The sequence below is a fragment of the Mytilus californianus genome, unplaced genomic scaffold (assembly GCF_021869535.1).
Source record: "Mytilus californianus isolate M0D057914Y unplaced genomic scaffold, xbMytCali1.0.p SCAF_18, whole genome shotgun sequence".
NCBI classification, from domain to species: Eukaryota; Metazoa; Mollusca; class Bivalvia; order Mytilida; family Mytilidae; genus Mytilus; species Mytilus californianus.
The window spans coordinates 1,444,812-1,470,473 of NW_026262666.1; the positions used below are offsets into that span (position 1 = coordinate 1,444,812).

Below are 25,662 nucleotides of genomic sequence, written 5' to 3' on the forward strand. Positions count from 1 at the left end.
AGGAAGTAAAACACATTTTGCGTTATTAGAATGTTATAGGAATACCTTATTGGACTTATCTACGAACAAAGTTGTAGTTAAATACAAATACTTCATAGTACTTACAACTACAATTTTTATAATATTATGAAAACTCTTTGGGGGGAGAGTGGAAATTTAGTCCAAAAGTTAACTTGGGTACAAGATTACGATTCTCAAAGAATGTATTTACCACATTTTTAAACATTTATAACACCGGCCAAAATATATTACAAGAAAGGAGAGAGCAGATAAATATTTTCATCAGCTCATACGCATGTGCTGTTACAGCTTTAAACAACACCATCGTCACAATGACCAATGAACCATGAAAATAAGGTCGATGTCAAATGGACCCTGCCAGAAAGACATGTGCACCATACACCAAATATAGTTGACCTATCATTTGAAGTATTCGAGATAAGGTAACGAACTTGACCACGAAAAGCTAACCGTGATACTGACCCATAAAATGAGGTCATGGTAAGGCGAACCTATCTGATGCACAAGTAGAACTTGCAAGGACCCCATTTAACAAATATATTAATCCTATCAATCATAACAATCATTTATGATATGGGCGCAAGGCCCGGATCCTTTGGGCATGGAATCTGGTCTTCAGAGGTTCAAATCCGGGCTCAAGATACGTGCATGGGACCTGTGCCTCAAAAGGAACGTTCGAACCCGTGCTATCACCATAAAACAGTTCGTTCAAATATATTTTCATAATACAATTATACAACATTTTTTTTAAATTCAGAAACAATTCAAGAACAAAACTGCTGTATAGCCTTTTGATTGGTTTCAATTTGCAGTGTCTCGAAATTGTTTTGCGTTTTCTCCACGTTTTTAAGTGGGTCCATTTTTGAAGTAGATCTAATTAATATTGAAAAAAACTGCAATATTTTAATTCTCTCGTATTCCATTTATTCTGGTTTGCTAGATGGTAAGCGGGGATTTTCAAAATGGATGTTCAGGCCTGGTATGAAATGGATGAAAATGAATATTCTTCCCCAAAATATGCCCCACCCCGTTAAATCAAATGGTCATCCCCTAATCTTAATCACGTTTTTTCCGCATGTAGTTTAAGAAAAAACGTGTATTAAATTGAACATATAGTTTTGATATGCAGTGTTTTATTTTGTCGAAAGAGAAAATTAAGGCATTCGATCACTTCTTCATACGGTTGGTTTAAATAATAATACAGATTTATTTGTTTTTAGTTGTGGAGAATTATGTCCCCTGACGTAATATTATCGATCTACCTTTTTCTACGAAATGTCTTGTTTAGGTTGATTGAGGTATGTATGTTATCTCCATGAATCTTCGTGTTATACATCACACACACACACACACACATAGTTATCAATAGGTTATTATTTTAACTTTTATTTCTTTTTATCAACTTTCGTTAATGCATTATGTATCAAATATGTTTAAACATGCTAAATGTGTAATATTACTATATTTATCAATGCTTTTCTAACATGATTTACGTTCTCTTCTGAATATATGTTTCTTCGATTGGCAGATGTTGTTAACATTTATTTACTATATCACATTTTAGCACACATAATTATGAACAAAATATAACGTTTCATATTCAATGTACTAGAAGAGCTGACTTATAAAATGGTTGATAGATGTTCTTGCGAACTATATTTATCCCCGGCTTAGTATATTTCTAGGATTTTGATTGGTTAACGCACGTCGTTACAAAACCCATAGCCCCTGGGTGTTGTTAACCCATATACCCGGACGTTGCTATCCATTACCCCGGTAGACGTCACGCGCGTTTTCCTTAGTTCCATGGTTGTTCCTTGTGAAATATAGAATTCTGTAGAAAATCCATGATGTCTGTAATTAAATATTTAATCAACTAACGATTTTATCTTATTATGTCGATCATTTGCACTCATTTTAGTAAACGCATCACTTGGCTGCCACATTGTCAATGAATGGAACTACTGACCTAGCTATGCAAATGACCCACGTTGACGTCACATCGTCTATGATGTAACTATCACAACATTGAGCGCCAAGTTCGACCCATTCCAGTTTCTCTGTCTCCGGATTAAAAACGTCTTATATTTGACTACCTGTAAGGTTCTACCAAAGGTACCCTACACCCCGTAAAAAATACGTCGAATTCCCAAATTTCAATATAAGATTTTTATAAAATGAAAAACACGTTGCTTTCACGTTACACTTTGTGGTCGAATTTCTCTAAAAATGGCCAGATTTGGACTAAGACCGGGGATAAATTCGTTATCTACGTTCATATCCGTAGATATGGATATGAACGTAGATAACTTATAATCCATATAATTTAATTTTGGATGTAACGCGTCTTCTGATTGGCTGACGTTATTTTGTTTATCAGCTGATAGACATAATTTTGTCATGTGACCGTGACGCCATCAACGTTTTTTCATGATTTACTCCGGTTTAAAATGGATTTTAAACCGGCTATAATGGTATACGTTTATAAATTTTGACTTGGATGGAGAGTTGTCTCATTGGCACTCATACCACAGCTTCTTATATCTATTTAGAATTAAATTATAAGGAATGACTGTAATATTTTTTCTGTCTATTCGAAATAACATAAAAAATGTTGTGCACACTTTAAAATAGCTCGCCAGTACGCGGGTTATTCAGTGTGCACCACATTTTTGATGTTATTTCTTCATAGACAGAAAAAACTATTACAGTCATTTCTTAAATAAAGATATGTTCTTGCGAACTACATATCTATATAAAACTAAACATGTAAAATACAAAATCCGTGTACAATTGTACATGTTGTTTCTGCAATTATACATTTCACCAATGCCATTCACGATAATCATCAATATGTCAAATTTTTCACACATTTTTTCTCTCATAATGCATTTCCGACAAATTTGTATTGACAGATTATGTGTTGAAACATGAATTGGTCATTTCTATGCGGTTAAACCCAGCATATTCATACTCGTCCTCAATAAAATTTCAATTAAGAATTTTATGAAAAAAATGTGAAGACTATGTTCTGTATCAAGTAGAACTTGTAGCCTGAATAGGCTTTATGTATCAACTTTTCACATTAATTTATTAGATTTTTTTTTATACTTGGCATTTTTACTGTTTTTTTTCCCAACATGCAGGCTTTTCAGTATTTTTCCCTTTATGTTATCCATACATGTAACACCTGTGTCCAACTTGAACTTTTATCAGATATTTTCTTATTCTGATATTTATACAAAGACATCGGCGTATAGACAAAAGAACAATTCTAAATCGTGGTATATTTGGTATATTACAGTATCACACTTGCCATCAATAAGTGAGGTTAAGTCATCTACATAAAGAGAAAATAAAGAAGGGCTTTAAATACAGCCTTGCTTTACCCCGACCATCGTTGGGAAGATTTCAGAAATACAATCAATAATTCTAACTGCATATAAAACTCTTTATTACAAAATTTTTCGGAATTTTCTGTTTTTAATGCTCTTCGTATTATATTTGGCGTTGCAACTGATCTGATTCGAGCGCCACTGATGAAGGTTTATGTAAACGAAGCGCTCGTCAGGTGTAACACATTGTAAGCTTGGTATCTTTGAAATTTTGTTCTAATACATATCGTCAAAATTTCAAAAAGGCCCTATTATGTTATGTGTAAAAAGTTTGTAGAAAAAGGTCTCCCTGTTGATAGTGCCACAAACTTTTCTAGTTTTTGTTGTTAAAATCAATCGCTAATTCTACATCCTTATTTGAATCCTATCTCTTTTTGGGACATATCCGTTGTCATTCCATAACGGTCAACCAATTCGTAATGGCTTCCGCAAAATTTACAAAGGGATGATTTCAACTTACCACTTATAAAGTGTTATTTTTTATTACACACATATATTACAGGGTCATGGCCAGTAATTGGAGACTTTGTGGTATTTGTGATTATCATCAGATATTTTTTATTACACACATATATTACAGGGTCATGGCTAGTAATTGTAGACTTTGTGGTATTTGTGATTATCATCAGATAATCACATCATCAGTAATCTGGTGTTTCGAATGTGACGAAGGACTATGTGGAGATTGTAAGGAATATCACAGTATTTCCGAGGAAACTAAAGACCACGAAATCGCTCCCATCGCCGATTACTATAAGTTACAGACCGATGTTCTACAAGACGCACAGGTCTGCAAAATACATGATGAGAGATACGAGCTTTTCTGTATAAAACACGATTGTCTATGCTGTAAGAAATGTGTTCAAATTCACACCGATTGTAAAGATTTAACCGACATCAATGAAATCATAAAAAACGTCAAAACTTCAAATGCATTTTATGAAATCGAACAAACCTTACTGGAAGTTGTCGAGAATATCGAACGAATCAGTGGTAACCGAGAAGACAATCTCACATGGCTGAAAAACAAGAAAAGAGAAATTGAAGCAGAAGTAAAACAAACCCGAACAAAGATAAATCATCACCTTGATAAACTTCAGGATGATTTGATGAAAGATTTAATTACAACTGAACAAAATGAAAGCAGCAAAATAAAAAAAGTGTTGACCACTCTAAAAAGGAAGGAAAAGGAGATAGCAAAACACCAAGCCAACTTTGTTCATATAAAACAACATTCATCGGAGCTTAACACCTTTTTGTTCATGAAACAGATCGAAAAAGATATTGCAGTCGAAGAAAAATTTATTGAATCCATTATCAAAAATGATTTTTTGAATCAAACCAAAATTTCATGCGAAATTAACAAGTCTTTACATCAACTTACAGCAAGCATACAGAAATTTGGAGAAATGAACATAAGTTCGGATCCATGCGGTTTGTCAGTTCAGAAACGAAAAAACAGTCAAGCCCAGATTATGGTAGCTCTTCCGACCAGAATTATCGACAACCTGACTGTGACGTTACAGAAACGTATCACTACAGAGGTGTCAAATGTACGAGGTTGTTCTATACTCCCTGATGGTAGGATGGTATTCTCCTCTTTTTCCGAAAAGAAAGTAAGCGTATTGAAATCTGATGGATTAATAGATTTTGAAATAAGTAATATCGGTGGTACGTTTGATGTGGTATTCATCGGTAATGATTGTATTGCTGTAACGTCTAGCAGCTATTCAAATGAGATAAATATAATTGACATAAAGAAAAAAAACTGAGAAAAACAATAACAGTACATTCAAACAATGATGGAGTAGCATACAAAGATGGTAATTTGATTTTTTGTTGTAGGAGAAAAGGACTACAGATGATTAGTCTTAGTGATGAAGCCACTACCAATGTTATCAATCAGGAACTTTCGGGCTTATCGTACGTTACAACATTCGATGACAAACTGTTCTACACAAACTATAACGATGACAGTGTAACCTGTTCTGATTACCATGGTAACATACTGTGGAAGTTCAGTGATATGAGTGTTCTGGATACTCCATACGGTATCTCAGTAGACAATGATGGAAACGTGTTTGTAGTGGGTTATCATACACACAACGTAGTCGTAATCTCTCCAGATGGAAAACACCACAGACAACTTTTATCAAGAGATGATGGATTGAGATACCCATGGGTTCTGCACTATGACCAATCTACGAACAGATTTTTAGTTGCAAATGAATCCAATGTCGCGTTCGTGTATGAAGCTAAATTAGTATAATATTTTCAAAATTAAATTACCTAACAAAACATTGCGTCGTTATCTAGATTACTAACCAGGTCTAAAACAAACCATTGGTATGTTCTGATCTTGAGTTGTTCATCAAATATATTTTGTTTAAATGGAATACTAGTTAGGAGATAATTGTCAAAATACAATACACAGTTATCTCCATTCTAATGCCACGTATCAAAATAAATTCCATTTTAGTAAATAATTTGGCTTGAAAATGCCATAAATGAAAAAGTCCGCAAAACCGTTAAAAAAAAATTACATAACATTGCGTCTTTATTTAGATTACTGACATGGTTTACATATTTTGTTTCAACTAGCATATTGCATATTAGTATGCTTTAGTCTGGTAGAACATGATTTATTTATAAGTTGTTATTGGCTTTGAACTTGCTATCAGTAACTGTGAGTACTTGTTAATCGACACATTGTGTCTTTTGTCTTTTTATCAGTGTTTTTTTGTTGTTGTTTCGTGCCGATCTGATTAATCAAGCAATTTCTAACTGATTTTTACAGTTTGTTCTTATGTTGTCCTGTAGTACTGATGTCCAAAGTTTTAGTGGATGGTTAAAGACTCACAAATGCAAACCTGTTATATTATAAATGTGTGTATCCCAGGTAAGGAGCATGTAATTAAGTGGTTGTCGTCTGTCATATTTGTCTTCGTTTATTGTTTTGTCATAAATCAGGCCGGTGTTTTTTCCCGTTTGAATTGACTCTTTTGTCATGTCGGGGACTTTTATAGCTGACTATACGGTATGGGTCTTGCTCATTGTTGAAGGCCGTACGGTGACCTATAGTTACTTTAATATGCTTCATTCATTTAAACTCAGTTGGATAGTTGTATCATTAAAAATCATACCACATCTCCTTATTTTATATAATATTATACAATTACTGTCTTTTGATGAGGTAAACATGTGGTTTAATTGACTTTTGAAAAAAACTGATATTCACTGAGGCCAACAGCTTCATCAAATCAAAATGGATGCTTTTCGATCACCTATTATAGGTCCGCTTCGAAGTACAACATATCTAAATTTTCCAGTATTAGAATCGAAATAATTCTATCATGCCGTGCTCTATGCTCATTTTAAAATGGGTAGGCATTATATTTTTCAACATTTTACAACTAGCTTACGCTCAGTATAAAGATATTGACAAATATAATGCCTACCCATGTTAAATTGAGCATAGAGCATGGCATGAAGAATCATTTCTTCAATTAACCAGACAAATAACTTAGATTGACAAAAAAAATTTAATATTTGTTTGTTTTGTTTTTTTTTGGATGATTAACAATATGTCTTGCCTCAATTTAGTAAATCACAACATTATTATATTCAAAACTGATAAAAAAGAAGAAACGTTGCCTACCTTTATTATAAGTTCATTCTAGACAATTCAAAAGAAAAAGATATCCATATAAAACTGTACATGTAAAATACACAGTTCATGCCTAATTGTTAATGTTGATTTTTGCATTAACGCTCGGCATACAATTTAAATATAACAGCTAAGGCCATGTAATAATTTCCAAAAAGTTTATGGTTCATGAATTATTTCTAAATCACCATATAAATTTGAATATGTACAAGCAAAATAACTAAAATTTGCCGGTCCTCAGCTCCAAAATAGGAGAGTTTTGCAGCCAAAGGCGAATTTAGAGTCAGACTCAGTGAGACGAAATGTTCAAAAGGAACTAAAGTCAATAAGCGTGCAGTCAAATATTAAAAGTCAATAAGTTACAAAGAAGATTATCTGGAATTTTTTTGTGGGGAGAATGAGGGGACCGGGGGGGGGGGGGGGGGGGGGTATTCTGTTTTTATTTTATTTTATAGTGTTTTTCTATTATTTTTTTTAATTTCTTTGCCTAATATTATCTTTTCTTTATAGTTTAGCATCGAAATATTTTCCATTGTTCCCGCTTGACACTAAACACAAAACAATCAATCAATGTTTGGGTCCATTTTTTTCTATTTTTCGTTTTGTCCATTTATTATTTATTCTTTAAGCCCACACAGACCTTCATAACATATAAACAATGAAATTCATGAAATAATATTTAAGCCAGCAATTGAAAATATTATCTTGTCTGGAAATGCCATCACTGACCAAAGTCAGAGAACTTTTTGCAACACATTGTACTTCGGCAAGAAGACTTGCACCGGCTAATTAGAATGTCCAAACCGATGAAAACCCTCCAAAATAGACGATCTGATTAAAAATCAGACCTTACACTTTGCTCCGATATATATGCATGTCGGTCGTATAAGAAGGGGCAAAAATAAAGATCTGATTTTAATTAGATCGAAAACAAACACCTTTAACTTCTATAGTCTACTCACAAAATTTTAATTTAACCACAACTCTTTCAGTATCCCATGTCAATGTTAAGTTGTGAAGTTAGCCAAGGGCCAAGCACAAGAATATTTACGTTTTCTCCACTTGTTTTATTTGTGGGAATATTTTCAGTAGGTTAATTAATGAACTTTATTAATCAAACAAGTTAAATGAACTTAATTAATTTAAGAAATAATTCATGGAAGCCATAGATTTGTTGGACATTTACACATGGCCAGGGCCGTGATATTCGAATTTTATCCTGAGGTAAATAGTAACAGCCACCAATATGCACATCTTTGAGTCTGCGCTAAGTATAGATATATCGAGGATTTTATCACGGTGTTGTTTACAAAGCGAAAGAAGCACGTCATATTAGAATAATTAATAACTAACGATTTGTTTGGTTTTCGGGTTCGAAGTGTTTCATATTTTGTTATATTGTGACCTTTCATAGCTGACCATACGATATAGGGTTTGCTCATTGTTGAAGGTCTGCGTGCGGTGATCTATTCTTGCTTACAGTCATGTCATTTTGGACTATAGTGAGTAGGTGTCTCACTGGTAATCATCTCCTTATTTTTATATACATACACATTTATAATCAGACATTGGCCGGAATCTAACACTATGCCATTCTTTGTATCTGAATCTACCAGCTACATGTATAATCTTGATAATAGCCAAACTTATACAGTTGTAATAATTCGACTTAAGCTGTATTATCAATCATTTTTTTCCTGCTACTCATACTTAACATTTATTAATTTTTCCGCTTTCCTGTTTCCTGAAATTTCACGATACAAATCTTAGTTTCTGATTTAAAAAAAAAATCTGAATACCAAATGTGTCAGTTTCCGTAAACAATCACGTTTGTTTTATTTAAAATATAGTTACATGGGATAACATTTCCGGCTTCATATTTCGAAGGCTTCATGATAAAATTTTCATTTTTGCCTCAAATTGCTACTTTCTAGTCATGATATTTTGTCAGTTTCCTTATACGATCTTGTTTGTGATGTTTAAAATAGAGTTATATTGTAACAAAATATTTTGCTTCATTAAGAACATAAATACAAAATTTTGTAAGGTTTAAGCTTTTCCTTCATAGATTGAATACTACGAGCCAACCGGTCACCGATTTAATTAAAAGTTTTTCAAGGAATAAATATAAAAGCAAATCATTTTAACAAATAAACTGTTGACACAGAGATAAATGTAATTTTGATAGTATAATACAAATGTTGAAATTAAAATGGCAATACTTTAACATGTAAACTATGCCAAACATTTAAGTCAATGAACGAAGACTAAATGTGCAGTGCCAAATAATCTCCATGGAAATGAGATATCTTAATGATAATACAACTGCTTACCAAATATCACTGAAACAGGAATAGATTACATAAGCTTTTTATGGCAAAACCTTTTGGAATTTTGGGTCCTCAATGCTCTTTAACTTCGTTTTGTGTCAGGCCTTTTTAACTTTGTTTTGTTTCACGTTTCTCTATGTTAAATAAATTCAAATCATACACATTTGTACATGCATTCATGCACTCATACATAAACATATAGAGTTTGTTAACGTTAATTTCTTTTTTGTCAATTTTCGTTTTGTATCTTCTTCCGGATAGGTTTGATCATGTTGAATGTTTTATCATAGATTTACCTATGTATTTTTAACAAGATTGCCTTTGTTGTATTTTAGTTCTTTTTCTTTTTCCCTTGATTTTTTGTTAAGATTTATTTTCACAAAGCATCAAAATATCCTATAAAATCTTACGATTCCTGGTCAATGTCAGGGAAGTGTGTTAGATTAGTTGTGAGGACTTTTTGGTTTTTTTTTGGTTTTTCGTGTCCTGTCTGGTGTTGAGGACCATTTGTGTTTTCTTGGTTATTCGTGTTCTGTCTGATGTTGAAAACTAAATATGTTTTTTTTGGTTATTGGTGTCCTGTCTGGTGTTGAAGACCATATGTGTTTTTTTTTTGGTTAGTCGAGTCCTGTTTGATGTTGAAGACTATATCATATTTTTGCTTTAATCGTGTCCTGTCTGGAGTTAGGGACAATTTGTATTTTCTTGGTTATTCGTGTCCTGTCTGGTGTTGAAGACTAAATACGTTTTTTGGTTATTGGTGTCTGAAGACTTTATGTGTTTTTTTGGTTTTTTCGTGTTCTGACTGGTGTTGAAGACCATATGTGTTTTTTTTTGGTTATTTTGTCCTGTCTGGTGTTGAAGACTTTATGTTGTTTTTTAGTTATTCGTGTCCTGTCTGGTGTTGAAGACTTTATGTATTTGTTTTTTGGTTATTCGTGTACTGTCTGGTGTTTAAGACCATACGTGCTTTTTTGGTTATTCGTGTCCAGTCTGGTGTTGAGGACCATATGTGTTTTTTTTGGTTATTCCTGTCCTGTCTGATGTTGAAAACTAAATATGTTTTTTTGGTTATTGGTGTCTATCTGGTGTTGAAGACCATATGTGTTTTTTTAATATTCGTGTCCTGTCTGATGTTGAAGATTTTATTAGTTTTTTTGATTTTTCGTGTCCTGACTGGTGTTAAAGACTAAATACGTTTTTTGGTTATTGGTGTCTGAAGACTTTATGTGTTTTTTTGGTTTTTCGTGTTCTGACTGGTGTTGAAGACCATATGTGTTTTTTTTTGGTTATTTTGTCCTGTCTGGTGTTGAAGACTTTATGTTGTTTTTTAGTTATTCGTGTCCTGTCTGGTGTTGAAGACATTATGTATTTGTTTTTTGGTTATTCGTGTACTGTCTGGTGTTTAAGACCATACGTGCTTTTTTGGTTATTCGTGTCTAGTCTGGTGTTGAGGACCATATGTGTTTTTTTTGGTTATTCCTGTCCTGTCTGATGTTGAAAACTAAATATGTTTTTTTGGTTATTGGTGTCTATCTGGTGTTGAAGACCATATGTGTTTTTTTAATATACGTGTCCTGTCTGATGTTGAAGATTTTATTAGTTTTTTTGATTTTTCGTGTCCTGACTGGTGTTAAAGACTATATGTGTTGTTTTGGTTTTTCGTGTCATGTCTGGTGTCGAGGACCATATGTTTTTTTTTGGTTATTTGTGTCCTGTCTGGTGTTAGAGACTAAATATGTTTTTTTTTATTTATGGTGTCCTGTCTAGTGTTTAAGACCATATGTGTTTTCTTGGTCATTCGTGTCCTGTCTGGTATTGAAGACTAAATAGGTTTTTTTGGTTTTTGGTGTCTGAAGACTTTATGTGTTTTTTTGGTTTTTCGTGTCCTGACTGGTGTTGAAGACCATATGTGTTTTTTTTGGTTATTTTGTCCTGTCTGGTGTTGAAGACTTTATGTTGTTTTTTTTGTTATTCGTGTCCTGTCTGGTGTTGAAGACTTTATGTATTTGTTTTTTGGTTATTCGTGTACTGTCTGGTGTTTAAGACCATACGTGCTTTTTTGGTTATTCGTGTCCTGTCTGATGTTGAAAACTAAATATGTTTTTTTGGTTATTGGTGTCTATCTGGTGTTGATGACCATATCTGTTTTTTTAATATTCGTGTCCTGTCTGATGTTGAAGATTTTATTAGTTTTTTTGATTTTCGTGTCCTGACTGGTGTTAATGACTATATGTTTTGTTTTGGTTTTTCGTGTAATGTCTAGTGTCGAGGACCATATGTGTTTTTTTGGTTATTTGTGTCCTGTCTGGTGTTGAAGACTAAATATGTTTTTTTTTAATTTTTGGTGTCCTGTCTAGTGTTTAAGACCATATGCGTTTTTTTGTTTAGTCGTTTCCTGTGTGATGTTGAAGACTATATTTGTTTTGTTTATTCGTGTCCTGTCTGGAGTTGCTGACCATATGTTTTCTTGGTTATTCGTGTCCTGTCTGGTGATGAAGACTTAATATGTTTTTTGGTTGTTGGTGTCCAGTCTAGTGTTGAAGACCATATGTGGTTTTTTTTTGGTTATTCGTGTCCTGTCTGGCGTTGAAGACCATATGTGTCTTTTTTGGTTATTCGTGTCCTGTCTAATCATGAAGAATATATTTATTTTTTTGGTTATTCGTGTCTTGACTGCTGTTGAAGACTATATGTGTTTTTTGTTTATTGGTGTCCTGTCTCGTGTTGAAGACCATATGTGTTTTTTTGGTTATTTGTGTCCTGTCTAGCGTTTAAGACTATATGTATTTTTTTGGTAATCGTGTCCAGTTTGGTGTTGAAGACTGTATGTGTTTTTTTATGTTATTGGTGTCCTATATGGTTTTGAAGACTATATGTGTTTTTTGGTAATTCATGTCCTGTTTAGTGTTAAAATCATATGTGTTTTTTTGGTTATTCGTGTCCTGTCTGGTGTTGACGACTATGTGTGTTTTTTTTATTATTCGTGTCCTGTCTGGTGTTGAAAACCATAGTTTTTTTTTCTTTTTTATTCGTATCCAGTTTGGTGTTGAAGACTATATGTGTTTTGGTTGCTCGTGTCATGTCTGTTGGTGAAGATTATATGTGTTGTTTTGGTTTTTCGTGTCATGTCTGGTGTCAAGGACCATATGTGTTTTTTTGGTAAGTCGTGTCCTGTCTGATGTTGAAGACTATATTGTTTGCTTATTCGTGTCTTGTCTGGAGTTGCTGACCATATGTGTTTTCTTGGTTATTCGTGTCCTGTCTGGTGTTGATGACTAAATATGTTTTTTTTGGTTATTCGTGTCCTGCTTAATCTTGAAGACTATATTTATTTTTTTGGTTTTTCGCGTCCTGTCTGGTGTTGAAGACTTTATTAGGTTTTATGGTTATTCGTGTCCTGACTTGTGTTGAAGACTATATGTGTTTTTTTTTAGGTTATTTGGTGTCCTGTCTCGCGTTGAAGACCATATGTGTTTTTTTGGTTATTCGTGTCCTGTCTAGTGTTCAAGACTATATGTGTTGTTTTGGTTATCGTGTCCAGTTTGGTGTTAAAGACTATATATGTTTTTTTTATGTTATTGGTTTCCTGTCTGGTTTTGAAGACTTTATTTGTTTTTGGTAATTCGTGTCCTGTCTGGTGTTAAAATCATATCTGTTTTTTTTTTTATTCGTGTCCAGTTTGGTGTTGAAGACCATATGTGGGTTTTTTTTTTTTGGTTATTCGTGTCCTGTCTGGTGTTGAAGACTATATGTGTTTTTTTTATTATTCGTGTCCTGTTTGGTATTTAAAACCATATGTGTTTTTTTTTCTTTTATTCGTGTCCAGTTTGGTGTTGAAGACTATATGTGTTTTTGATTATTCGTGTCCTGTCTGGTGATGAAAACTATATGTGTTTTTTTGGTTATTACATTTATTTTTGTAACTGAGAGACACAAATAGTATTGACAATGACATATAACTTATATATGATCACCTTATTTCATTGTTTCAAGCCACAACAGGACAAAAGCCAGAAGTATATGTGTTAAAAAAGCATTAAAGGGGCACTAGCTACGAGATGTATAAAAAAAAGTTAACATATTATTTTTTTTGTTCAATCATTGATGAAAGTGAAATAGTGAAATAATAATTCGCTTTTAGCGGCCAGTATGATTCAATTTTGTCAAAATAAGCTAAGAAACATCGATGACGAATTATTCACTTGCAAGTGAATAATTCGACATCATTGAATCCGTATTCATGTGACCTTCAATTTAACCCCTTAGCTAAAGATGGATTACGCATGAATTATGCGTGTTCAGTTATTAAAAGGAAAAGAATGGCAACATTGAGAGTGAAATAAAGGTAAATCATTTAATTGACTGATTCGATCCACAAAACCTCATTCTTATACAGGTAATCTAATAAAAAATGTTTTTCATCTTCTAATATGTAACATTTAAGGCATAACCTCTGCTCTTTAGGAATATTAGAATGTCTCCTTTTTTCTATATTTAAATTATGGTCACTAATTCTTAGTTTTGTTATTAATTATAAAATTGAGAATGGAAATGGGGAATGTGTCTATATGCAAAGTTTGATGTTCTTAAATAGTCTTCAAAAATAGATTTGGTTTAAGGTTCTTATATAAATAAAGTTTACTTTTTTCATCAATATTTTGCATCTTATTATGAATTAAATTTTCAAAGTAGTTTTTAGAGCTTGTTTTTATATAACATTTAAATGAATTATTTATTTTTAGGTCTGAACTAGTATCTTGTTGTATTTGTGTTATATCGTAATTAAGTTCACTTTAAATATTTTCTATATAGGTAAACCAGGAGAATACTCCTTCTGTGTCTAAATTTTTGCTAAGCATGTAAGCTTCTTTCAAAAGAGGATTTAACTTTCAACATTCAAATCTCTTTAAATATAATAAAGTTTGTGCTTTAATATTTAATTCTATAGGTGGTTGCCCCAATTCAGCTCTAGTTGCATTATTAGATGCATTTTTCTAGTTCCCAGTAAAAATTTACAAAATTCCAAATGTATTTTTTCAATTGGACTTTTTTCAGAAAAATTTAAAATATCTACTTCTTTTCCAGAATTTAAAGCTCTATTTTTTGCTCTAAAAGTAGATATATATATATATATGTGTGTCTAAATATGATACTTCAGAGTTGTATATCATAATTGGTTTTATGAGGGAATCAAAGAGATGGCATGCTTCTTTTACTGGTAAATTATTCAAAGACTTTGTATAAGCTTTCAAACCAAATAAAGCTTTTTAGCTTTTTTTACTAGTTCTTTAGTACTATGAGACAGGTTGCCATTACACTTAAGTAATAAGCCTAAAAATGAAAATTCTGATACATTATTAATGCAAGTGTTTTTAAAACTTTTAAATGTTGGTTCCAGTTTAGAGCATGTCCTATCAAATATCATGGATTTTGTCTTTTAAATATTTAGTTCTATCTGCCATTTATCACAGTATATGGCTAAATTATTGAGACCATTCTGTAGTCCTGTTTAAGTTTCTGATAATATTAAAAGCAGGCAACTTAGTTTTGAGTCTATGATTCTTAGAAGATAACATAAATAATTTTCAAAGACCTCTGTAATATAATTAATGAAAATATTAAATAAAGTAGGACTCAGTGAATCACCTTGCTTTACCCCTCTTGTAATATCAAACACATCAGTTACCATGTTTTTGTATTTAAGTGAAGACCTAGTGTCATCATATTGATGTTTTATAATGTTTAAAAGTTTCTTTTCTACTCCCATATTATAAAGTTTGTACAAAAGAGCATCTCTATTGAAAAAGTAAGACGAAACGAAAAATGACAAAAAGACAAAGAGCTGCACATAGTTTTTATATCAATTTCTATAATCGCAAAAAAAAAAAAAGAAATACCCAAACTGTTATAAATGTATATTTTTTCCTTCCCAAACTAAACTTCGCAATACAACACCAGCCAAAACAACTAAGATAGAACGATTTAGGGCGTTGAATACAAGCATCAAAGGTCAAATAGACTTCTACCGTCAGACGGAAAGACTCGTGATAAAAGAGTTCATTTGACTGTGAAGGTGTATAAAAGCGCAGCCATGTCAGGTTTGAATGGGGACATCAACTCAAATGAATGCCTCATGTGGGATAAGTGCCACGTTATCTGCACCATAAAACTACATTGCATCAACTATTTGAGGATAGTACCGTAAACGTAGGTGATCTCTTTTTGTGCACGACAATCGAATTTAGGGCACTTCATCCCGGTCCGCTCCTACACAACTTACTCTTGTCACATGTATTGATGATTTGTTCTCGTCATAAATATGCAGTTCTTAAATCCACGTCGTACGGGCTCTGTTGGCTGATTGTCTAATTGGCAATATTCCTTATTTTATGTTAAAATGTTTGCCAATGTACTTTCAGTTAATAACAGTCATTGGCTCTGTTGGGTATGTTTCTCATTGGGAATCACATCACATCTCCTTATTTCATATTATTATGTTTGTCAAAGGACTTTCAGTAAATAGCAATCAAAAAGAAATTACACAAGCATGTTTTCATGATAAAGTAATAATATGTAGATGACCGTTGGAATATAATGTTTATTTATGTACATGCAATTTCCTTAATGGCAATCACGTTTTTAGTTTGAACTTTTCTGATTAAGATAAATCCAGAAAAATGCCTCACAGCACTATACGGATGGTGATGAACTGTAAGTCTCGGAGAGTATCAATAGCCAGGTAACAAGTGCTTAGACACTGACACTGATATGATATATAAGTCAGACTCAGATCTAAGGCAAGTCTTTCTTAACTCAAATTGACGTCCAGTCTGACATCATTTTTTTAAAAGTTTTGTTACCGTCTAATTGATGTCCAATGTAACGTAATGTATTACCAAAATCAATGTCCGATCAAGAAGAATCTACTCTTATCGATGTCTTATACCAAGGGATAATTAATTCTAAGTTTGATCGTTATATCTTTTCTCTATAGTGATGCTTTGTTTGAGTATAACGCTGGCTTATTAGAGGTTTTTCCGGAGGTCATACCTTACGATCCGTTCTACGAACTGGGAGCCGACTTTGAACAATAGAAAATGTGTTTACTCTTTATATCAGGACATGTTTTGTGATACCTATTTGTAAGCATTTTTGGAACTTTTATCTGCAACTCGATATTAATTTTACGTAGACAAGCAACCGTTGAACGAATAGGATGTGTCATTTTGTATTATTTTCGCTGAAATAGCTTTGGTCAAGATAGAAAAATAATGAAGCACTTTTAAGATTTATATCAGTTTCGCAAAAGTCTTTTAGCAATACAGAATAAATAGGTGACAATTGTTTAAAGTTAGAAAATATTAAACAAAAATCAGTGCCGTTTTAACTTACAAAAAATGCCCTCTTCCATAATGAATTAATTTCATTTTTACTGTCGTCCAACACTAATCATACTCCAGCAATGCTATCTGCATTATAAAAAAGTGGTCTTATATGTAGGAGATAATTATCAATAATAAAAATACTTAAAAGGGGAAAGAAGAAAGCAACAATAAAGTACCATAGAAGGTCAAGTTAGGAACCTCTGGCCTTTGTTAGTCTGGTATGGTTTTTTTTAACTTTTGGTTCATATATATGTTTCGGAATTTAGTGGGACTTCCATTTTACGCTGAACTAGTATACATTATTATTTAGGGGCCAGCTGAAGCCCGTCTCCGGGTGCGGAATTTTCTCCCTGTGTTGAAGACCAATTGGTGGCCTTGGGCTGTTTTCTGCTATTTGGTCGGGTTGTTGTCTCTTTGACACATTCCCCATTTCCATTCCCAATTTTATTAATTCATTTGTTATCCTCGTATCACCTCATTGAAGGACGCGGTGTAAGTGCAGATGTTTTTAATGCTTGTCATCTAAGCATCCTAATATGCAGATTTAATAAATCTAGATTAACTTGAATAGCGATAGAAATAACTTGTAGACTAAAATATATATACTATTGAGGTATCATGAGTACCATAAAGTGCCTGTTGATAGGGGTGTCAAATGGAAGTCATGTCTTTAAACCTCAGACTCCGTGTTCCTTTCTTATTTTATCGTTTTATTCCATTCTCCATATTATGGGCTATAACGTGCCGCTCCTTCAACATTTTATTTTACTCTGGGCTTCAGAGGTTGGGTCCGGGCTTCAGAAGGAACCATGGAACGAGTACTATAAACCCCCCAAAACAGTTCTTTCAGGTATAGTTTTCATAATATGTAGCTATATTTAAAGAGAAATCTAGTTAACTCTGTAAGAGTGTGTGTGTTTGTTTATGTATGTGCGTGAGTATGATTATTGTGTATCAATTCGATATTCCAGACACAATTTAAAGAATTGAATTGTTGTGTAGCCTTTTGATTGGTTTCAATTTTGCCGTGTTTTCTGTTTTCTCCATCTGTTTCATTAACAGTTTTTTTTAGGTACATCGTATTTATATCGCAAAGGACTGTGCTAGTACGGTACTAGTATTTCGTTTGTTCTAGTTTGCTTGCCTGTCACCAGGAGGTTTAAACAAAATATTCTGGCATGATATGAATGACAAAAAAATCTTTCCTAGTTAAGATATGATATGAATCAAATTGTCATCCCCGAACATTGTGCACGTTATTTTTTCGCAGGTAAAAAAACCTTCATTAAATTCATTTAACCGAAACAAAAAAATTAATGTAGCCGATCAACCAAAAGTTCCGTTCACTTATTCAAACAATTGCTTTGTATAATAATACATATTTCATTGTTTTTAGTTGTGAAGAATTATGTCCCATGACTAAATATTATCGATCGATCTCCCTGTTTTCAACGTAATGTCTCTTTAAGGCGATTCAGGTATGTGTTTTGTTTTCTTGATTCTCCGTGTAATACACAATAAGCATACTCACGCACATACATTAAAAACACACACACTCTTATAGAGTTAACTAGATTTTTTTACTCTTATTTCTTTTGAAAAACTTTCATTTTGAATTCTGTAACAAACATGTTTAAACATGTGTGTTACTGTTTATACCAATGTATTACCAACATGATTTGTGTTCTTTTCCGCATTTGTTTTTCTCCGATTTGCTTATATGTTAACAATTAAGATTAATTCTAATGCAATTATGCATGTTACGCCAATTATTATTGGATGACGTCTACCATCAATTCCACGGTCGTAGTCATTGGCAACAACTTTGGGCAATAGCATTCGACGTTTATTTGAAATGTTTAATTTTGAACAATGTCAGATATTGCATAAGAATGGGAATAACAGTACTATATTTGAAGAGTTGTCGCCGTCAATTTTGGATTTGATGTTCGCAAATATCAGTTTTATTATCGTAAAACTTCATTTGCGACCGTCAAATCCCCAACTGATGGTGACAACACTTCAAATACAGTACTGTTATCCCTATAAATCACATTCAAGCAAACATGATTAGGAAAAAAATTTGAAAGTCAATGCACTAGAAGTGCAATCTTATGAAATGGTAGACTGTTGTTCAGTGAATATGTATTGTATATTCTGTAATATTATGGAAATACAAATGATAAGATCGCCTTGAAGATTGAAGATGTATAAAAAACGTTGAAATACACGTTTTTGTGACTATTTCTTTCTATTTATGCTCAGTTAGTTTTTAGTCTCTTTATCAAATTAAGCATTTTAACATTCATATATATATATATATTCTTTTGTACTAAATTGTTAATGTCTGTAATAAATCATACTGAGCTCATTTAATGGGAAACGTTGATATCCTACATTGGTTTGACTTGAAAAGATTAAATGCAGTACATGTTTCCTCATTGCACATAATTATGCAAACATAACAGTTCACGCTTTCATGTATGCATAAAGCAAATTTGAATGGTAATATCGATATATAAACATAAGGGGTTGGGATGATATAAGGCATAAGTCAGTGGTGTCGAATTTGTACGTCACAGTAAATCTTTGGAGTCTATGTTTTTATTATTCCGAACTCTTTCAGACTCGAAGCAATTCATAGCTTTACATGTTGTATAACTACCTATCTATAGTTGAACAGCTTATGATGACCACTTGATGTCTTGGTTATTTGTATCCTTGGTTGCTTGCTGTCTTATTAACACACACCTAATATCTCCAATTATTTATATTTGACTCGAAATTTGCCAATCTGCCGGAATGTTTTAATTTTACCAAAATGCAAGATTTTTTAAATTTCTATAAAAAAAAATTTCTTTACGAAGATATAACGAATTAGGGCATTGCAATTTGATACAAGCACCAAGGATTGATTGGTGTAGAGCAAAATGGTCAGTAAGACTTCTCTATCCAAACAGAAAGACCTACTCTGTGGGCGTTTTTCTGGCTGTGTGCGGATGTGTAAATACACAGTCTTGTCTGTTTTAAATGGAAACGTTAAATCCAGTGCCTCGTGTGGGGATAGTTCCACGTTATCTGCACATTAAAAACGCATTGCTTCAACTATTTGAGAGGACCATAAACGTAGGTGATCTCTCTTTTTCGACTATCGAATTAGGGCACTTCATCTCGGTCTATCCATACAGAAATTATTCTTGTCACTTGATTTTTTGTCGTCATAAAAATGCATCAATGCTTGAATACACGTCGTTTTGGCTCTGTTGGAAGGGTTTTGTCATTAGTAATCATACCACATCTCCTTATTTTATATCATTATGTGTGCCTGAAACTTTTAGTAAATAACTATCAAAAAGTACTTACAAAAACATGCTTCATGATTTAGTAATCATTTTCAGATGACAGGTAGAATATTATGTATCCTTATGTACATGTAATCTCTTTCATGGCTTTCATTTTTTTTGCTGTTAATTTTCCTGATTAAGGTAAAAACGTCCGTTTCTCAAATTGAAGTCCAATCTGACCGCCATATTATCAAAACAAGTTATAATTTTTTACTTTCCCATCGATGTACTGTGTGGTGCCAAGTAAAACCAAAATCGATGTCCGATCAATCAGAGTCTATTTAAATCAATGTATAATATGATTTATTTTTGGGGGTTTAAGTTGCTCATCCAATTTTATCAATATAACGGAATTATAAAGAACTGTCGTAAAAGTTGGAGGTTTAGCTAGCTGTAAAACCAGATGAAATCTACCATTTTTCTTTGGAAAAAGCCTGTTCTAAGTCATGAATATGGAATTGTTTTTTCGCTTGTTCCATTGATTGATAGTGTACAATTTTTATGGATTTCCCCTTTTTAAATTTGCCTTGAAGTTGAGTATTTTTGTTATACTTTTTTAATTAACTTCATCCTAGTTTGATCTTTATTCCTTTTCTATGTACAAATGTAGTGTTGTTATGCTCCACTAACTTGCAAAAAAGTAGGGAAATTAAGTCCCTTATTTGCCCCAAATATAAGTGCAAATCAAAAAGTTAACATACATATTCTTTGTATATTATTTGTCATGACTAAATTAAGGTACAAGGTGTTCAAAAAATAAAGACGAATTTCACATTTAACGAGTTACCAATGATTGCAAAAACGTGACGACATTTTCTATTTTTTTTAAATTTTTGCATGATAATTCCTTTTTTACATCAATTATTTAGAAAGTAAGGAATTGGAAAAGTATGTGCGCAGCTAAGAAACAATTTTATATTTGATGAGATTATGTCAATAGTTATAATGAAGCTTTTATTAAATTATTTTGTTGTTTTGTCCACTATGAAAAAACTTTGCAAAACTACATAATTCAGTAGTTTCCTTCGTTTTCATGAAAACGTTGCATATTTTGGCGTAATTGTGACATTATAACATCAAAAATCATAAACAAATTGATTTCTATTTCTTGAAAATATGTATTTCCTAACATAATATGTGAAACAGTTCACAAAACCTCATCTTCTTTAATTGGCAAAACTAGGCCAGAATGTCCTTACTTCAATTTCTTTTGGTACTGAACGTTCCAGTAGAAAAGCCCATCCAACACAATAACTTTATAAAGTGTTTTTTTTTTTATTTCACACAGCTATTTCAGGATCATGGCAAGTATTTGGAGTCTGTGTGGTGTTTGTGATAATCGTCAGATAACCAAATCATCAGTAGTCTGGTGTTCTGAATGTAACGAAGGACTATGTGGAGATTTTAAGGAACATCACAATAATTTCAAGGAAACAAAAAACCATGAAACCGTGTCCATTGCAGAATACAAGAAGTTACCGAACGATGTCCTGAAAATCGCACAGATTTGCAAAATACATAATACGAAATTCGATCTTTTCTGTAGAAAACACGATTGTCCATGCTGTAAGAAATGTGCGAATGTTCACAGCGAGTGTAAAGGTTTAACTGACATAAATGAACTTATAAAGAACGTCAAAACTTCAAATGCCTTTTATGAAATTGAACAAACCATACTTGAAGTTTTCGAGAATATTAAACTAATCAGCAATAGCCGGGAAGACAATTATACATATCTAAAAAGCAAGAAAAAAGAAATTAGAGCAGAAATAAAACAAATCAGGACAAATATAACTCGTCACCTTGATAATCTTCAGGATAATTTGATGAAAGAATTAATTGCGACGGAACAAAACGAAAGCAGCAAATTACAGACGTTATTGACTTCTCTGTAAAAGAAAGAAAAAGACATCGCAATATACCAAGCAAACTTTTCTAAAATAAAACAGTATGCATCGGAGCTTCAAACATTTTTGTCTATGAAAAAAATCGAAAAAGATATTGCAGTCGAAGAAAAATTTGTTCAATCGCTTGTGAAAAATAACACCAAGAACTACGTCAATATTTCATGTCAAATTAACAAGTCTGTACAGGACATTACAACCATCGTGCAGAAGTTTGGAGAAGTCAGCGTTAGTTCTGATCCATGCGATGTTTCTATTCAGAATCAGAAGGACAGACAAGCCCAGATTATGGTAGCTCTGCCTACCGGGAATATCGATAACCTGACCCTGACGTTACAGAAACGTATAGATACAGAGTTGTCAAATATCCGAGGTTGTTCTATGCTACCCGATGGTAGGATGGTATTCTCCTGTTATGCCAAAGACATAATAAGAGTACTAAAATCAGACGGATCAACAGATTTCGAAATAGGTGAAACGTTTGATGTTGTATTAATTGGTGGTGAGTCTCTTGCTGTTACATCTAGCGAATCAGATAAGATTAATATAATCGACTTAAAGAACAAAATACTGAAGAAAACAATAAAAGTTAATTCACACAATGATGAAGTAGCATACAAAGACGGAAAATTGATTTATTGTGCCAGGAAGAAAGGACTACAGATGATTAGTCTTAGTGATGAATCCGTTACCAATGTTATCAATGCCAAACTTCCTCTCTATGCACATGATGCATACGTTACAACATTCGGTGAAAAACTGTTCTACACAAACAATAAGAGTGTGAACTGTTGTGATTATCATGGTAACATACTGTGGACGTTCTGTCATAGAAGTTGTTTGAAGTATCCACTCGGTATCTCTGTAGACAATGGTGGAAACGTGTTTGTAGTGGGATATCTTACCAACAATGTGGTCGTCATCTCTCCTGATGGACAAAATCACAGACAACTTTTATCATGTGAAGATGGATTGGATAACCCTACGGTTCTGCACTATGACCAATCTACCAATAAATTATTGGTCGCAAATGACTACAATGACGCGTTTGTGTATGAAGTTGAATTAGTATAATAATTCCAAAATGAAATTACCTGACAAAACAATATCTTTTATTTGTTTTAAAATATTTTTTTTTATATTTACTGATCTTGATTTGTTCTTTAAATTGTTGCAATTGGAATATGGTCTATTATAATTATTTCTATCATTAAAAGCCAATGTTAGCTTGTGACAAGTGTAGAACATCACATTTTAACAGTAAAATTAGGAAGAACATGGTATTTTTATTAATTAAGAAAATTGTTTTTGTGCTAAGTAACATTCTAATTAGTCAAATATTTTCAAACTGATTCTTATCACACATGAGCTGTTCTTATCCCTTGTCGTCCGTCGTCTGTTAACTTTGACGAAAATCTTGTTTTTAGAATCTTCCGGGCTAATCGGAACCGACCTTGTCTATGATCATATGTTGGTATCTATTTTAAAACGTGTATCAGGTGAGCCCGATATGACTAAACATAGAACATAGGGTAAAATGCAAGTTTTGTTTTATCCTGAAAACTGCTATAGAAAGAGAAAATCTCACAACATCTTGATCCCATGTCAATGTTCAGCTTTTTAATGAGCCTAGGGAAAAAAAAACTATACATATTTTAAATAATATGACTTTATACTGTGATGATCTTTTAATATGATCTCAAGAATATAGGTAGTTTCTTTTTAGTTGCTGTCTTTTGATGGACTTCATTTCTCTGTGTCTCATGCTTTGTAGAGAATTTTATTTCTCTATCTCCACTTGTGTTATACTTGTACAATGTACTAAATAAAGTTACATGGGAGCAGCCATTTGTAAACGGAATCCATAGAGATATAAATAACTGAATGTCTGTGATTGGTTGTTATATCAATTGCATATTTTTTCCCCTTGAATAAAATATAAATAAGATTTCATGCAAGCACAACTTTGTCCTTAAAAGTATATTATCAAGGACCGGAATGTTTTGTTAATTTGAGAAAAGAAAAAGCATCATAAAACGCTATGGGACCCAATATACTTAAGCACCATACAATCACAAAATATATATCGTGCTCCTATTTGAAAAATCCCTTTATCCATAGATAATTTATCAAAAGCGCAAAACTTAATTAATCAATCAATTAAAGGAATATACTTGGGGTATTGGAGCCAACTCTTACACAGGTATTTGAAGTCATTTGTGCGTTTTAATCTATCTGTAATTGAAACATTGATCACACATTATGTTGTTTACATTTGTTTATGAGAATGAAGCAAGACAAACTCTGAAACAGTGGTAACATTATGCTACGCTACACTGCAGTTACTCCTTTTCAAAATCACAAGATTTTGAGGTTGCGCTTAAATATTAACAAAATTATTTATCAAATTCTTCGAATTGTCAATTTTTGTCTCGCCTGAGATGAAAGAGGGACGAAAGATACCAGAGGGACAGTCAAACTCATAGATCGAAAACAAACTGACAACGCCATGGCCAAAAATAAAAAGACAAACAGACAAATAATAGTACAGATGACACAACATAGAAAACTAAAGACTAAACAACACGAACCCCACCAAAAACTGGGGGTGATCTCAGGTGCTCGGGAAGGGTAAGCAGATCCTGCTCCACATGTGGCACCCGTCGTGTTGCTTATGTTATTACAAATCCGGTAAAGTCGCAGTATGCGAGACATAGGTATTACTATCCGGCGTAAATTGTTTGTTTAAAGCTTTATATTTAAGAAGAAAGAAAACCTGGGTACTTCATATCTTGTATGAAGATACCTTATGTTACGAAGTTTCCGTCTGCCATATGTTCAATGTCCTTGACCTCATTTGCATGGTTCAGGGACAGCTTGAAAAAAAGTTTTTTTGTCATGTGAATTTCTCACTTATTATGAGTAATAGGATAACCATATTTGGTATATGGGTTCCTTGCAACGTCTATATGTCCGTCAGACAGGGTTCACCTGACTTCGACCTCATTTCATGGATCAGTGATCAAGGTTAAAGTTACGTGATAAGGTCCGTTTCTCAAATACTTTAAGCAGCTGTAAACTATATGTGGTGTATGGAATGACTGTAATGGGTACATGTCAGTTTGGCAGATTTCATCTGACCTCAAACCTCATTTTCATGGTTCATGGGTTAATGTTAAGTTTTTGTGTTTTGGTCTGTATTTCAAGTACTATAAGCAACAGGTCAACTATGTTTGGTGTATGGAATGATTGTAAGGTATACATGTCTGTCTGGTAGTTACCATCTGGCCTTGACCTCATTTTCATGGTTCATTGGTCAATGTTAAGTTTTTGTGTTTTGGTCTGTTTTTCAAGTACTATAAGCAATAGGTCAACTATATTTGGTGTATGGAATGACTGTAATGGGTGCTTGTCAGCCTGGCAGGTTTCATTAGACCTTGACCTCATTTTTCATGGTTCTTTGGTCAATGTTTTTGTGGTTTGGTCTGTTTTTCAAGTACTATAAGCAATAGGTCAACTATATTTGCTGTATGGAATGGCTGTAAGTTATATATGTCTGTCCGGCAGGTATCATCTGACTTTAACCTCATTTTCATGGTTCATTGGTCAATGT

General features: G+C 32.9%; 2 protein-coding genes across 3 annotated transcripts; both read left to right on the forward strand.

Annotated features, from left to right (window-relative positions):
- The first annotated feature begins 1,282 nt into the window (after nucleotides 1-1,282).
- Nucleotides 1,283-5,327, forward strand: LOC127726537 (E3 ubiquitin-protein ligase TRIM33-like). The gene is made up of 2 exons (XM_052233924.1): nucleotides 1,283-1,319; nucleotides 3,997-5,327. Exon 2 carries the CDS (start codon nucleotides 4,001-4,003, stop codon nucleotides 5,186-5,188), a length of 1,188 nt encoding a protein of 395 aa, XP_052089884.1. The 5' UTR covers nucleotides 1,283-1,319; nucleotides 3,997-4,000; the 3' UTR covers nucleotides 5,189-5,327.
- A 12,912-nt stretch (nucleotides 5,328-18,239) lies between these two features.
- On the forward strand, nucleotides 18,240-23,325 carry LOC127726539 (uncharacterized). 2 transcript variants are annotated; one of them, XM_052233929.1, is made up of 2 exons: nucleotides 18,240-18,279; nucleotides 21,443-23,325. In XM_052233929.1, the coding sequence occupies exon 2, from the start codon at nucleotides 22,125-22,127 to the stop codon at nucleotides 23,121-23,123; it is 999 nt and encodes a 332-aa protein (XP_052089889.1). In that variant the 5' UTR covers nucleotides 18,240-18,279; nucleotides 21,443-22,124; the 3' UTR covers nucleotides 23,124-23,325. The 2 variants fall into 2 exon arrangements, with proteins under 2 accessions (XP_052089889.1, XP_052089888.1); XM_052233928.1 differs by having other exon boundaries at nucleotides 18,242-18,279; nucleotides 21,434-23,325.
- Nucleotides 23,326-25,662: the final 2,337 nt, after the last annotated feature.

What these genes read in the sequence shown, in the direction of transcription:
- LOC127726537 (XM_052233924.1), top strand. Translation starts at nt 4,001, where the DNA reads ATGGCTAGTAATTGTAGACTTTGTGGTATTTGTGATTATCATCAGATA.
- LOC127726539 (XM_052233929.1), top strand. Translation starts at nt 22,125, where the DNA reads ATGAAAAAAATCGAAAAAGATATTGCAGTCGAAGAAAAATTTGTTCAA.